This window comes from Salvelinus namaycush, chromosome 9 (assembly GCF_016432855.1).
Source record: "Salvelinus namaycush isolate Seneca chromosome 9, SaNama_1.0, whole genome shotgun sequence".
Classification (NCBI taxonomy): domain Eukaryota; kingdom Metazoa; phylum Chordata; class Actinopteri; order Salmoniformes; family Salmonidae; genus Salvelinus; species Salvelinus namaycush.
In genome coordinates this window covers 33,584,337-33,600,402 of record NC_052315.1, presented here as the reverse complement: position 1 = coordinate 33,600,402, position 16,066 = coordinate 33,584,337, and the positions used below count along the sequence as shown (strand labels likewise).

The 16,066-nt window shown below is 39.0% G+C and overlaps 1 protein-coding gene across 4 annotated transcripts; it reads left to right on the top strand.

The window, feature by feature from the left end:
* The first annotated feature begins 991 nt into the window (after window positions 1-991).
* LOC120053984 lies at window positions 992-12,835 on the top strand. Of its 4 annotated transcripts, XM_039001333.1 has the most exons (6): window positions 994-2,374; window positions 2,496-2,778; window positions 3,191-3,253; window positions 3,675-3,923; window positions 4,154-4,204; window positions 12,557-12,835. In XM_039001333.1, exons 2-5 carry the CDS (start codon window positions 2,505-2,507, stop codon window positions 4,171-4,173), a joined length of 606 nt encoding a protein of 201 aa, XP_038857261.1. In that variant the 5' UTR covers window positions 994-2,374; window positions 2,496-2,504; the 3' UTR covers window positions 4,174-4,204; window positions 12,557-12,835. The 4 variants fall into 4 exon arrangements, with proteins under 4 accessions (XP_038857262.1, XP_038857261.1, XP_038857260.1 ...); XM_039001332.1 differs by lacking the exon at window positions 12,557-12,835 and having other exon boundaries at window positions 995-2,374; window positions 4,154-4,885; XM_039001331.1 differs by lacking the exon at window positions 4,154-4,204 and having other exon boundaries at window positions 997-2,374.
* Window positions 12,836-16,066: the final 3,231 nt, after the last annotated feature.

Sequence of the window (16,066 nt, the reverse complement as noted above, 5' to 3'; positions counted from 1 at the left end):
CTTCCACAGCATGTCCAAAAGACAAGATATGAAATGCATTTTAATAACTCAGATTGTGAGTACTGAATGTCATTTTCATTCAGGAAACAATTCTGAAAGCAAGGTCTTTAAGTCATGTTTGTCAGATGATGCCGAAAGAAACTTCTGTATTTCGGTCTCACCTGTGTAGGCCTGTACATTCATGGTTATATTCACTGAAAATCAATCATTCTTTAAGGTTGTTTGAGTAACTCTTCTCTCTCCTCTTTTGGCATCATAAGTATATATCAGTGAAATATATGTGTATTCCAGTCCCTGCTCCCCTGTAATCAGCTGTAATGTTGATTATCTATAATGAGTTTGAATGGGTCAGGTCAGGGGGTCAGTCTGGTATATCTGGAGTACTTCTCCTGTCTTATCTGGTGTCCTGTGTTAATTTAAGTATGCTCTTTCTAATTCTTTCTCTCTCGGAGGACCTGAGCCCTAGGACCATGCCTCAGGACTACCTGGCATGATGACTCCTTGCTGTCCCCAGTCACCCTGGCCGTACTACTGCTCCAGTTTCAACTGTTCTGTCTGCGGCTATGGAACCCTGACCTGTTCACCGGACGTGCTACCTGTTCCAGACCTGCTGTTTTCAACTCTCTAGAGACAGCAGGAGCGGTAGAGCTACTCTCAATGATCGGCTATGAAAAGCCAACTGACATTTACTCCTGAGGTGCTGACTTGTTGCACCCTCGACAACCACTGTGATTATTATTATTTGACCATGCTGGTCATTTATGAACATTTGAACATCTTGGCAATGTTCTGTTATAATCTCCTCCTGGCACGGCCAGAAGAGGACTGGCCACCCCTCATAGCCTGGTTCCTCTCTAGGTTTCTTCCTAGGTTTCGGCCTTTCTAGGTAGTTTTTCCTAGCCATCATGCTTCTACACCTGCATTGCCTGCTGTTTGTGGTTTTAGGCTGGGTTTCTGTATAGCACTTCAATATATCAGCTGATGTAAGAAGGGCTATAGAAATACATTTGATTTGATTTTGAATGGAGAAGTTTTGTTATGGGGCTGCAAAGTTCCCCCTAGCCCCCCTGTAATTCTAAACCATGCACACAATTGATTGTTTCCCTATATGACTACAGGTGGGGTTGGCCAGAAATGAAGTCATAACTTGAGCGGCTTCTACAGTCATGGTCTGGACTTCCAGGAACCTGCTGGCCCACTACTCACTTTTTTTCTAATCTTACTGTTGTCTCTCAACCGTTTAAATCTCACACATTACCTCAAATATTGGTCCTATCACACCACTGTTGTCAAACAACAATTTGTAAGAAAGTAATGTTTTTCAAATTAATCACATGTCTTTTCCTGGTTGCTTAAGTGTTCAGACTGCCTACCGAAGACAGCGAACTAAGACCCGGACTGGGATATGCCACCAGACAAGAAGTCATACAAAAACCTTGACACCTGAATCTTTAATGGTTTTACTATAAAAGATTTTGAAAAACAGTGGGAATCACAGGAGGCTGGTGAGGAGAGGGTGGCTCATAATAAGGGCTGGAATGGAGTAAATGGAACAATCTAACACATTGAAACCATGAATTTGATGTGTTTGATACCATTCCATTCCAGCCATTACTATGAGCCCATCCTGCCCAATTAAGGTGCCACCTGTGGTGTGAATGCTGCCCATGTCTGACCACTATGCTTGTGAAACATATTCATTTGAAACATTTTATTGTGATCCAACAGTACACCTGTGAAATCTAAGACTTTGCCAATGTGATGAGTGTTCAGGTCCAGGTGGTGGATAGGATGAGGTTTTACAGTGTGAAGTTGCTCTTTATTCTACAGAAAATCACTGTGTAAACACACATCATCCCTACATTATATCTGTCTTCTATCACCTTAGAGACTAGTATTCACAAGCAGCACATGGAGAATATCCTTTGCTATTTAATATGTGATATCATCTTTATGTATTGTGATTGCATAAGTAATTGCCTCTGAGGACAAAGTTATATGTATCTAAATCTGACCTGTATTAACTCTGATCACCACTAGATGGTAGTCACTGACCAGATTATGTGGAATTACATTTCTATCCAGAAAAGTAAATGTGCATTTGGTAAAGAATAGTTATGTTGTATTTGGTGAAGCCTGTAGACCTGAGACCAGTGGGGTAGATGGCAAAGCAGGATCAATTATTTCTGAGCTAGATCAACGTGCTCTGAATAAAACATCATTACATGACATGTATATAAAGTCTTAACTGTGCACTTGGAAGTCCACCCCCTCTGATTCAGATAAAAGGGGTGGAGAATGTAAAGAGAACTGAAAGTAGAAAAAGTTTGAGACAAAGCGTTACTGGGAGTTATCTGTCCAACACAGACACATTGTAAGTACCTGGGTGTATTGGGTAAAATAAAGATTGACAATGTGTCAATATGGTTGACTCCAATTTTTTGCTTGTAGTAAAGTTGTATTAGTTTAATATATTCATATTTGACCCATTCTAGTGATCTACAATGGCCACACCCGTTCCACAGCGGCTGCTGGCTACCCTAGAAAAACTAGACAAGGCTACATTTGAGATCTTCCAGTGGAACCTGATGCAGGAAACACTCGAAGGCTTCACTCCCATGTCAACCGCCAGACTAGAGGACGCTAACAGGCACACGACAGTGAGTAAGATGGTGCAGGCCTATAAGAAAGAAGGTGCCATGAAAATCACACAGAAGATCCTGGAGAACATGGGAATGATTGATCTAGCAGATAAGTTAAAGACAGACGGTGATAAAGGTAATTCAGAATTGATTACAAATACTGTATGCAACAAATGTACTTTCACATGTGCATTTTAATTGTTCATTCACATACTGTAAAGGTAAATATGTAAATGTCTATTGTTGATAGTTGAACATTTTAGAGGCAGTTTCCTGGACACAGATAATTAAGCTAAACCTGGACTAAAAATAATTTTCAATGGAGATTCTCCATTGTTCTTGCTTTTTATTCCAGGAGTAGGCTTTAAAAAAAATCTGTGCTCAGGAAGCTGCCCCTGAGTGTAAGCCTACTTGTGCAATAAAGTAAAAGCAGAACTGCATGCCATACGTCAATATGTGCTTTATTCAACTCAGGCTACAATACAGAACATGTATTCGATGTTGTTTCTTTACAAACAATGTCATGGAGAGTCTCTCTCTCTTGCCAGATCAAGCTGCTACTCCCCAGTCTAGCCAGGATCAATCTGCAGTCATGGAGACAAAGCAGTATGGTAATATAACCTGCCTTGTTTGCATGGGATTTATGCAGACATATTACTGAACTAGTGTTGTAAGAAGATATTACAGAAAAATGTAATTAAATAATTACTGTAATTGACCAGATTCACACAGAGGAATGATGAATAAAATGATGACCTGAAATAAGGAGTCTATCAATCTGCAAGAAAACAGTATGCAAATTACTGAGGAAATATGGCATGCTCAACTCTTAAAAAAGCTTTGTTGGGTGCTGATATGAAATGCATTTTAATAACTCAGATTGTGAGTACTGCATATCATTTTCATTCAGGAAACAAATCTGATGCAAGGTATTTCGGTCTCACCTGTATAGTCCTGTACATTCACGGTTATATTCACTGAAAATCAATCATTCTTTAAGGTTGTTTGAGTAACAGATGTTCTCTAACCCAGGTGCACAATTTGTGGATGATAACATGGAAAAACTTGTTCAAAGGATTACCATGGTGATGCCAATAGCAGATGGCCTATACCAGAAGAAAATGATCCATGATGAGGATTACTCTGAAATCACTGCGGCCCAAACCAGTATGTCAAAGATGAGAAAGCTGTATGTGGCCCTGAAACCAGGAGGAGCGGTGGCTAAATCAGCCTTTTACCAAATTCTACTGGAACAACAATCTCTTCTAGTTGAAGAACTGGGTAAGCTCCTCTCTCTCCTCTTTTGGTATCATAAGTATCTATCAGTGAAATATATGTGTATTCCAGTCCCTGCTCCCCTGGAATGAGCTGTAATGTTGATTATCTATAATGACTTTGAATGGAGAAGGTGATGGTTTGTTATGGGGCTGCAAAGTTCCCCCTAGCCACCCTGTAATTCTAAACCCTGCACACAACTGATTATTTCCCTTTGTTGTCCTATATGACTACAGGTGGGGTTGGCCAGAAATGAAGTCATAACTCGAGCGGCTTCTACAGTTTTGGTCTGGGCTGACTTTTTTTCAAATCTCACACATTGCCTCAGAAATATTGGTCCTTTCACAATACTGTTGTTAAACAACAATGTGTAACAAAATATATATTTTTTTTAAATATCGAATCAGACCATGTCATTTCCTGGTTGCTTAAGTGTTCAGACTGCCTACAGCGAACTAGGACCCGGATTGGGATTTGCCACCAGACAAGAGAAGTCATACAAACACCTTGACATCTGAATCTTTAATGGTTTTACTATATAAGATTTTGAAAAACAGTGTGTGTGAATCACAGGAGGCTGGTGAGGAGAGGACGGCTCATAATAAGGGCTGGAATGGAGGAAATGGAATGGTATCAAACAGATTGATCTATGAGCTCGTCCTCCCAAATTAAGGTGCCATCTGTATCGGGAATGCTGCCAATGTCTCACCATTATGCCTTAAACATACATGGAAACATATTCATTTGAAAAAAAAAATGTTGTGATCCAATACTACATCTGTGAAATAAAAGAGTTCGTCAATGTGGTGAGTGTTCAGGTCCAGGTGGTGGATAGGATACATTTTTACTCACAGTGTAAAGTTGCTCTTTATTCGACAGAAAATCACTGTGTAAACACAAATCATCACTACATGTGCACTTAATAACTGTGTCAGCTCGGAGAGCAGCCCATACAGACCTGTATTTACAAGAAGCCCATTTAGTATATCTTCTGCTCTTTTAAAGATGGACTGAAAGCGTTTTAGCAACAGGACATCTTATTAAAATCTGTTTGTATACACCCCCATTTTCTGGAAAGCGAGCACTTAGATACATGGTCATTTTCACGAATTCTTAGAATGTTTGGGAATTATGTATACTAAGGAATTTGTGAAAATTCAATAGCAATATAGAGTGGGAAAGTGGCCACACGTTTGGACAATAAATAGACACTGCAGTAAATTAAACCTAATAATCTGTCTAGTCCAGGACAGGAGTCTACGCAGACCGGTGCTCCATAGCCAATCTGAGTATTCAGTATTCAGACCCCTTGTCTTATTCTAAAATTGATTAGATTGAAGAAAATAAATATTTACACACAATACCTCACAATGACAAAGCAAAAACTGTTTTTTAGAAATGTTTTGAAAATGTATTACAGATAATACAGAAATACCTAATTTACATAAGTATTCAGACCCTTTGCTATAAGACTCAATTGAGCTTAGGTGCGTCCTGTTTCCTTTGATCATCCTTGAGATGTTTCTACAGCTTGATTGGAGTCAACCTGTGGTAAATTCAATTGATTGGGCATGATTTGGAAAGGCACACACCTGTCTATATAAAGTCCCACAGTTGACAGTGCATGTCAAAACAAAAACCAAGCCATGAGGTGGAAGGAATTGTCCCTAGAGCTCCGAGACAGGATTGTGTCGAGGCACAGACTTGGGGAAGGGTACCAAAAAATGTCTGAATCATTGAAGGTCCCCAAGAAAACAGTGACCTCCATCATTCTTAAATGGAAGAAGTTTAAAACCACCAAGACACTTCCTAGAGCTGGCCGCCCGGCCAAACTGAGCAATCAGTGGGAGAAGGACCTTGGTCAGGGAGGTGACCAAGAACCCGATGGCCAATCTGACTGAGCTCCAGAGTTATTCTGTGGAAATGGTAGTACCTTCCAGAAGCACACACATCTCTACAGCACTCCACCAATCAGGCCTTTTTGGTAGTGTGGACAAACAGAAGCCACTCCTCAGTAAAAGGCACATTACAGCCCACTTGTAGTTTGCCAAAAGGCACCTAAAGGGATCTCAGAACATGAGAAACAAGAATCTCTGGTCTCATGAAACCAAGATTGAACTCTTTGGCCTTAATGACAAGCGTCACATCTGAAGGAAACCTGGCGCCATCCCTATGGTGAAGCATGGTGGTGGCAGCACCATCCTGCTTGGACATATGTAAGCGGCAGGGACAGGGAGACTAGTCAGGATTAGGGAAAGATAAACGGGAAAGATGAACGGAGCAAAGTACAGAGAGATCCTTGATGAAAACCTGCTCCAGAGCACTTAGGACCTCAGCGTAGGGCCAAGGTTACAACAGGACCTTACAACAGGACAACAACCCTAAATTCACAGCCAAGACAACGCAGGAATGGCTTGGGGACAAGTCTCTGAATGTCCATGAGTGGCCCAGCCAGAGCCCGGACTTGAACCCATTCGAAAATCTCTGGAGAGACCTGATCCAACCTGACAAAGCTTGAGAGGATCTGTAGAGAAGAATGGGAAAAACTCGCCAAATACAGGTGTGCCAAGAAGACTAAAGGCTGTAATCACTGCCTTAGGTGCTTCAACAAAGTACTGAGTAAAGGGTCTAAAAACATATATACTGTAAATGTGATATTGATGTTTTTTTGTGGCAAAAAATGTAAAATCCTGTTTTTGCTTTGTCATTATTTTGTGTAGATTGATGAGGAAAATAAACAATTTATTCAATTTTAGAGTATGAATGTAAGAGTTTAGAGTAAGTATGTAATGTAACAAAATGTGGAATGAGTCAATGGGTAGGAATACTTTCCGAATGCACTGTATATGCCAACAAGAAATGCGCCACAATGGCCTGTCATCATTCACTTTAAACTGTACTGTGTGTTCACAGGCAATTGCAACAGCTCGACTTTAGATCCTTACTAAGCACGCATTCGGCAAACGCCACAAAATACACTTGAATGGATTTCTGTAAATATGTAGCTAAATACCACTCTTACATTTGGGAACTTTACAGTCCTATTGATCAAACAACCGTAAAAAGGTAGGCTATCTTTCCCTATGTGAACATCAACAATAGCAAGATAAACAACTAAAGCTAGCCAGAGCAAGATGAGCTAAAATCTAACAAAGGAGCATTAGATAAACCCTCTCAAACTTCTTCAGCTTTTGTTGACCTTCAAAATTGCACTTACAACCGATGGGGAATATCCTGCTCGTCCTTCTGCAGTTTGCTGCCAATTCATGCGTTATCCCAACAAAGCACACAAGCTAACAGGCTAGCTAGCTAGCAAATCTTTTCACATTTCTTGCTAGCTAACCAAATGACATGTACATCACTAATTGTGTAGCCCCCGAAAAGCAAAAAGGGAAAAAGTCACTCACTAACCCACTCCTCCAATGACATGAAGTCCACCTAGTGGCTAGCTAGCTAGCGATCTAGCTAATGTTAGGCTCTGTGTTTTTAGCTTGCTACTACATAAATAGATACGCTACATGTAGCATATTAGCCACATTATGACTGACTTGTGATCATTGCCCTTGCTAGTTTGACATTCGTCCGTTTTTGTCCAAAACATTAAGTCATTGAAACTGAAACAGTGCCTTCCAAATAGAGGCAGCAAACAATGTACCAGGCCAGCTGTGTTTAACAACCTGGTAGGAATATCTTTTGGACTACCAAGAAATGTATTGGTGAATTACTGTATATTAATAACCTTTTCTCAATAGGGGGTGCTGTTGGCACTTTGTAATAATTTCGTTCCCAAATTAAACTGCCTCGTACTCAATTCTTGCTCGTACAATATGCATATTATTATTACTATTGGATAGAAAACACTCTCTAGTTTCTAAAACCGTTTGAATTATATCTGTGAGTAAAACAGAACTGGAGTTAGAGCAATTTTCCTATGAGAATGTGAGAATGCTAAAATCTGCCGGCTGTTCTGAGATCCGTTTATAAATCTGCCTGTCTTCTATTGGTTGAGATGCACTGCATACGCCTTCCCCTGGATGTCAGCGAATAGTGAGAATTGAAATGGTGTTGCTAGGCAGATCTGAGAGCTTATAAATGGGCTGGGAACGTGGGGTCCGTCCTTTGTCCTCTTCGCCAGGGCGCAGAAAGGACCTCTGGCTGTCGTTATAGAAAGCTCCCTTTATAGCCCTTAGATATATCCGGCTCTGTTTTTATTCGATATAGGTGTTAAAGACATCATAATGTTGTTATATTAAACCGAGTTATCAGTTTATATCGTTATATTGCGATTTTCGGATATTTATTTATGCTGCGTTTTAGGGAGTTGGACACGTCTTTGCCACATGGCTAATGTTTACTGCTAATTCCAACGTTGAAGGCGACAACCTTCAACCGAGCAACGATTCTTTTGGACAAAGGACACCGTGCCCAAGATTCTGATGGAAGCTCATCAAATAGTAAGAACTATATATGATGTTAATTCGTTGTTCTGTTGAAAAATGTAAAACTCATATTCCGCCATTAATCTCAGTGCGGTCTCGCTTTAACGCACGCTGTATGTCGTAGTAACGTTAATTTTAAAAATCTAACACAGCGATTGCATTAAGAACTAATGTATCTTTCATTTGCTGTCCAACCTGTATTTTTTAGTCAAGTTTAGGATTAGTTACTGATTAGACTAGGTGCCTCTCCCAAGATTTCTCCTGACATATTGTTGGCAGTTTGGCTACTTTTCTCATTGTATAACCACGATTTGTGCCGCTAAATATGCACATTTTCGAACAAACTCTATATGTATTGTGTAATATGATGTTATAGGACTGTCATCTGAAGAAGTTTGAGAAGGTTAGTGAAAAAATTAATATCTTTTGCTGGTTTATTCGTTATCGCTATTGTTGGCCTGAATCAATGCTGTTGTGTGGTTGGCTATTGTAGTAAGCTAATATAATGCTATATTGTGTTTTCGCTGTAAACACTTAAAAAATCTGAAATATTGGCTGGATTCACAAGATCTTTGTCTTTCATTTGCTGTACGCTGTGTATTTTTCAGAAATGTTTTATGATGAGTATTTAGGTAATACACGATGGTCTCTGTAGTTATTCTAGCTGCTTTGGTGAGAGTTGTGATGGTGGCTGCAATGGTAAACTATGATTTATACCTGAAATATGCACATTTTTCTAACAAAACATATGCTATACAATAAATATGTTATCAGACTGTCATCTGATTAAGTTGTTTCTTGGTTAGTGGCTATTTATATCTTTATTTGGTCGAAATTGTGATAGCTACCTATGCAGGAAAAAAATGGTGGAAAAAAAAGTTGTGTCTTTTGCTATCGTGGTTAGCTAATAGATTTACATATTGTGTCTTCCCTGTAAAACATTTTAAAAATCAGAAATGATGGCTGGATTCACAAGATGTGTATCTTTCATCTGGTGTCTTGGACTTGTGATTTAATGATATTTAGATGCTAGTATTTACTTGTGACGCTATGCTAGGCTATGCTAGTCAGCTTTTTTACTGATGGGGGTGCTCCCGGATCCGGGATTGTGATGAAGTAGAAGTTAATCATGAATTGAACTTCATCCATCTATTCTTCCAACAATGCCTTAGAGTACGTCACGTAATTTTGAGTCAAATCTAACCTATTTTTAAAACCTCTAAGTTGGTTTTGTAGCTTAAACCTGTTTGGGATAGGGGGCAGCATTTTCACGTTCGGATGAAAAGCGTGCCTAGAGTAAACTTCCTGCTACTCTGGCCCAGAAGCTAATATATGCATATTATTAGTAGTATATGATATAAAACACTCTGAAGTTTCTAAATCTGTTTGAATGATGTCTGTGAGTATAACAGAACTCATATGGCAGGCGAAAACCTGAGAAAATTGCAACCAGGAAGTGGGAAATCTGAGGTTTGTAGTTTTTCAACTCATTGCCTATCGAATATACAGTGTCTATGGGGTCATATTGCACTTCCAAAGGCTTCCACTAGATGTCAACAGTCTTTAGAACGTTGTGTAGAACGCTGTGAAGTGGGGGAGAATGAGAGCTGATTCAACCAGAGGCCTGCCAGAGTGCCATGAGCTGATCACGCGTGCACACGTGAGAGCGACCTGCGTTCCATTGCAATTCTAAAGACAAAGGAATTCTCCGGTTGGAACATTATTGAAGATTTATGTTAAAAACATCCTAAAGATTGATTCTATACATCGTTTGACATGTTTCTACGAACTGTAATCTAACTTTTTGAACTTTTCGTCTGAACTTTCGCCTGGACTTGCCCGCGCCTCATGAGTTTGGATTTGTTTACCAAACACGCTAACAAAAGGAGGTATTTGGACATAAATTATGGACTTTATCGAACAAAACAAACATTTATTGTGGAACTGGGATTCCTGTGAGTGCATTCTGATGAAGATCATCAAAGGTAAGTGTATATTTATAAAGCTATTTCTGACTTTTACTGACTCCACAACATGGCGGGTATCTGCATGGGTTGTTTTTTTGTCTGAGCGTCGTACTCAGATTATTGCATTGTGTGCTTTTTCCGTGAAGCTTTTTTGAAATCTGACGCAGCAGTTGCATTAAGGAGAAGTATATATATAATTCTGTGCATAATACTTGTATATTTTATCAAAGTTTATTATGAGTATTTCTGTAAATTGATGTGGCTCTCTGAAAATTCGCAGGATGTTTTCGAGGCACAACATTACTGACCATAAAGCGCCAATGTAATCTGAGATTTTTGGATATAAATATGAACTTTATCGATCAAAACATACATGTATTGTGTAACATGAAGTCCTATGAGTGCCGTCTGATGAAGATTATCAAAGGTTAGTGATTAATTTTATCACTATTTCTGATTTTTGTGATTCTTCTCTCTGGCTGAAAAATGGCTGTGTGTGTTTTTGTGACTAGGCTCTGACCTAACATAATCCTATGGTGTACTTTCGCTGTGAAGTATTTTTGAAATCGGACATGATGGGTATATTTACAGGAAGTTAAGCTTTATTTTGTGTATCGCACTTGTGAATGTATGAAAGTTAAATATTTCCCAAAAATATTTTTGAATTTCGCGCTGTCTTTTCAGCGGAATGTTGTCGAGGGGTTCCGCTAACATATGACTGACATATGTTTCATATCTGCAAAGTAGTTAAAATGCTGTCAGTTCCACTTTAATGTTTTTTTTATACATGTTATTTAGTCTGCATATATTGTGGTTGATGCAAAATGAATTGCCTCTCAGGATATTAACTTTTACTGAATCTGAATCTGACCTTTTGGAACTCTGATCACCACTAGATTATAGACACTGACCAGATCATGTTGTTAACTTAAGGATCAGACCCTTTTTATAAATTTTCGCCTAAAGTGACATACCCAAATCTAACTGACTGTAGCTCAGGAACTGAAGCAAGGATTTGTATTATATTGAAACCATTTGAAAGGAAACACTTGGGGAAATGTGAAAATAATGTAGGAGAATAACACATTAGACCTGGTAAAATATTTTTTTTAACTGTTTTTTTGGTTTGTATTATCATCTTTGAAATGCAAGAGAAAGGCCATACATTAAGATAGGATACTAGGTGTAATATAGGCGTAACACTAGGTGTAACAACAAAGTTACAGACTGATCAAGTGAAGAATTACCTCACCACACAATATTTTGCATCAAGTCTGCCAGGAGTTTGCCCACATGTGCCGAATTGGTCAATTTATACATTTTCAAGTACATAACTATAGAGAACATACAAAGATTCTATGGTAATTCAAAATTACATTCCCAGGAATGTCATACATGATGGATCATTAACTTCCCTAGAGAAAATACACTAACCTTCACACATCCAGATGGCCGAACCCAGTTCCTGCTTTTGAATATAAAAATTGATTTTATCAAACAAAACGATGCAACATTTTATCTCTGGGACCCTCACGATGACAAATCAGAGCAAGATTACTGAATATAAGTACCTTATTTACCTTCAGAGGTGTATGTACCAGTTGCTGTGATAAAAGTGTTTTGTTTTTGTGCACTATCCTCAAACAACAGAATGGTATTTTCTTTCTGTAATAGCTACTGGAAATTGGATACTGCAGTTAGATTAACAACAATTTAAGCTTTCTGCCCGTATAAGACATGTCTATGTCCCGGAAAGTTGTTGAATACATCGTTTCTTGTCACATTATCGCATATTGAGAAACACCCGTCCCGGTTAAGGGACACCGATCCCGTAGAGGTTTTAACCCTATCTGGTTCTATACCAGGCCAACGGACACTACCACTCAAACACCCCTGTAACTCTGCTGCAGTAAAATATTGTAGTCCCAAGTACTTCTCCGCATCTGCCACCACAACACCTATTTTCTGTGACTTTACATTCCATTCCTGCGGTACGGTTGACTACCATGGCAATGAATGCTAAAAAGCCAACTTTACTGAATCACCATTCATTTGTAGTCCTATCACTCAGGTTATGTACCCAATGCGTATGGGTCCAGTAAATTAAAATGCTGCCTGACAAATGTCCAGCACCACATTTTCCTAATGGAAACCCTGACACACACACACACACACTAAAATGTCCTTGTACTACCATTGAACCTAACGTACTTCTCTGTGTATGTGTGTTTAGCTGGACTTGGACCCGCAGAAGGATGAGGAGGAGCAGGCGAACAAATCTGAGTTGGTGAAGATGAAGAGCAACCTGAGGAGATCCAAGCATGGGGCTGATGGGGAGAAACACGACTTAGGGAGCAACAGGGGTTTGTGTTTGTGTGTGTGAAAAAGAGAGAGCAGATATGTTCATAGAAGTACAATACCGTTCAAATGTTTGGGGTCATTAAGAAATGTCCTTGTTTTTGAAAGACAAGCATTTGCTTTTGTCCATTAAAATACATAAAATTGATCAGATATACAGTGTAGACATTGTTAATGTTGTAAATGACTATTGTAGCTGGAAACGACAGATTTTTTATGCATTATCTACATAGGCGTACAGAGGCCCATTATCAGCAACCATCACTCCTGTTCCAATGGCACGTTGTGTTAGCTAATCCAAGTTTATCATTTTAAAAGGCTAATTGATCATTAGAAAACCATTTGCAATTATGTTATCACAGCTGAAAACTGTTGTTCTGATTAAAGAAGCAATACAACTTACCTTCTTTAGACTAGTTGAGTATCTGGAGCAGCAGCATTTGTGGGTTTGATTACAGGCTCAAAATTCCCAGAAACAAAGACCTTCCGTCTGAAACTCGTCAGTCTATTCTTGTTCTGAGAAATGAAGGCTATTCCATGCGAGAAATTGCCAAGAAACTGAAGATCTCGTACAACATTGTGTACTACTCCCTTCTCAAAACAGCGCAAACTGTCTGTAACCAGAATAGAAAGAGGAGTGGGAGGCCCCGTGGCACAACAGAGCAAGAGGACAAGTATATTAGAGTTTCTAGTTTGAGAAACAGACGCCTCACAAGTCCTCAACTGACAGCTTCATTAAATAGTATCCGAAAAACACCAGTCTTAACGTCAACAGTTAAGAGGCGACTCCGGGATGCTGGCTTACCTCAGCCTCTCTCACCAACACACAGACAGACAGACTTTGCAGGGAAGAGAAAAACTAAAGAATGCTACAGACCGATTTGTCTGCCTGCTAGAGAGGAGAAATTAAGCATACAACATGGATATGAAACATGGAACATGCTACATCCTACACATGAAGGACAGCCAGACAGTCTTCTGGGAAGGTCTGATGCAGGGATATACAGAACCCACACAAAGTTTCCATTCCCTCTGTCTCCTGGCTGCCCTGATATCTCTGGACACATAAAGCTATCTGTCTGTTATTGTTTTTTTGTTGTTGTTGTTTTCATTTTCAGAACCCAGAATTGAAAAGCAGACACTGGAACTATTCTTAAAATAGTGGAATAGGGTGGTAGGTTTTTAATGAGTGTAGGGTTAGATGGCAGGGTCATTTTTTCCATTTGGTGTCAAAGTATAATGGATTTACACCACAGTCCAGTTGGTTGCAGAAGGCGAATGCAACAAATTGGATGCCAACTGCCGTTAAACCTCATCGAAGAAGAAGAGGAGTGAAGATGCACAAGATGAGAAGAAAATTAGTCACCGTACCCGGTCTAAAAAATAAATAAGACCCTGAGATGGAGGAGAAAAAGACCAGCAGTGCAGGTTTGCAAGCCAAGAAGAGAACTAGCTGGGTACTTTACTAAATAAGTTGGTTAGCTAGCTAGTTCGAACGTAAGCAAACTTACAGTAGCTACTATTAGCCTGGCTACACAGACTAGATGGCCACCTATGTCATAGATTATGATGACAACACATAGTAAGACTGGCTAGCCAGCTTCCTAACATTATCATTTAGCTAAACTCGATTGACCAGCTAACCGTTTTATTCTAAGTTAGCTAATGTAGTTAGCATTCGCTTTTAAAAAAATAATACATTCGCTAGTTTTGAGTCATAGTAAGTACAGAGTAGTTAGCTAACTTTGTGGTCAGTTGCCGTTAGTTGGCTAGCCAACATTTAGCTAGATAGAGCTAAAGTTTGTCAATGAAGTGCAGATGCTGTGCTATGCAGACAATGCAGCATAGTTGGCTGGCTTTCTAGCTAAATTCAGTACTCAGGCAACTGTGATCACAGTATGGCCATGCCCACATTGGAGCTCCCATTCACTCACACTCTCTTTCGCCCTCCATAGATGTGGAAAGGGCCCCTACTGACCAAAAAATATATATATCCCACGACCTGGAGATGGCCAAATTTCAAATCCTTGAAGAGTTGTCAACGGAGAGAAACTTTTTAAAAGAACAGTTGGCGTCAGGTCAGTCTCATTATTTACCGATGTTGCCAATTATTTCAGGGAAAGTTGCTATAGTTTCAAAGGATAAGTCTGTCTAGTAGTAGTATTGGGTTTTATTGGTATCTCGCAGTCATGAACAAAAACATTAGCCTTTCATTGCTACCCATCCCGGATCCGGGAGCATCCTCATCAAAAAAGCTGACTAGCATAGCCTAGCCTAACGCGACAGGGATATCATATAATATAATTTTCATGAAATCACAAGTCCAATACAGCAAATGAAAGATAAACATCTTGTGAATGCAGCCATCATTTCCGATTTTTAAAATGTTTTACAGCGAAAACACAATATGTATTTCTATTAGCTAATCACAATAGCAAAAGACTCAACCAAAAGACTCAATATTTTCACCATTTTTCTACCGCATAGGTAGCTATCACAAAACCGACCAAATAGAGATATAATTAGTCACTAACCAATAAACAACTTCATCAGATGACAGTCTTATAACATGTTATACAATAAATTTATGTTTTGTTCGAAAATGTGCATATTTGAGGTATAAGTCATAGTTTTACATTGCAGCTACCATCAAAAATATCACCAAAGCAGCCAGAATAATTACAGAGAGCAACGTGAAATATCTAAATACTCATCATAAAACATTTATGAAAAATACATGGTGTACAGCAAATGAAAGATAAACATCTTGTGAATCCAGCCAATATTTCCAATTTTTTAAGTGTTTTACAGCGAAAACACAATATATCATTATATTAGCTTACCACAATAGCCAAACACACAAATGCATTTATTAGCAGCAAAAGGTAGCGATCGCAAAAACCAGCAAAAGATATAAAATTAATCACTAACCTTGACCAACTTCATCAGATGACAGTCTTATAACATCAGGTTATACAATACACTTATGTTTTGTTCGAAAATGTGCATATTTAGAGCTGCAAACCGTGGTTATACATTGTGAATATGTAGCATCGATTCACCAAATTGTCCGGAGCTATTTTGGACACTCACCTAATCTGACCAAAGAACTCATCATAAACTTTACTAAAAAATACATGTTGGACAGCAAATGAAAGATACACTAGTTCTTAATGCAACCGCCGTGTTAGATTTTTAAAAATAACTTTACCATAACAAACAGCTTACGTTATAGCGAGACAGCGCCCGCAAAAAGGGCGAATAATAGGACTCAACATTTTCCACAGAAATACGAAATAACATCATAAATTGTTCTTACTTTTGCTGAGCTTCCATCAGAATCTTGTACAAGGAGTCCTAGGTCCAGAATAAATCGTTGTTTGGT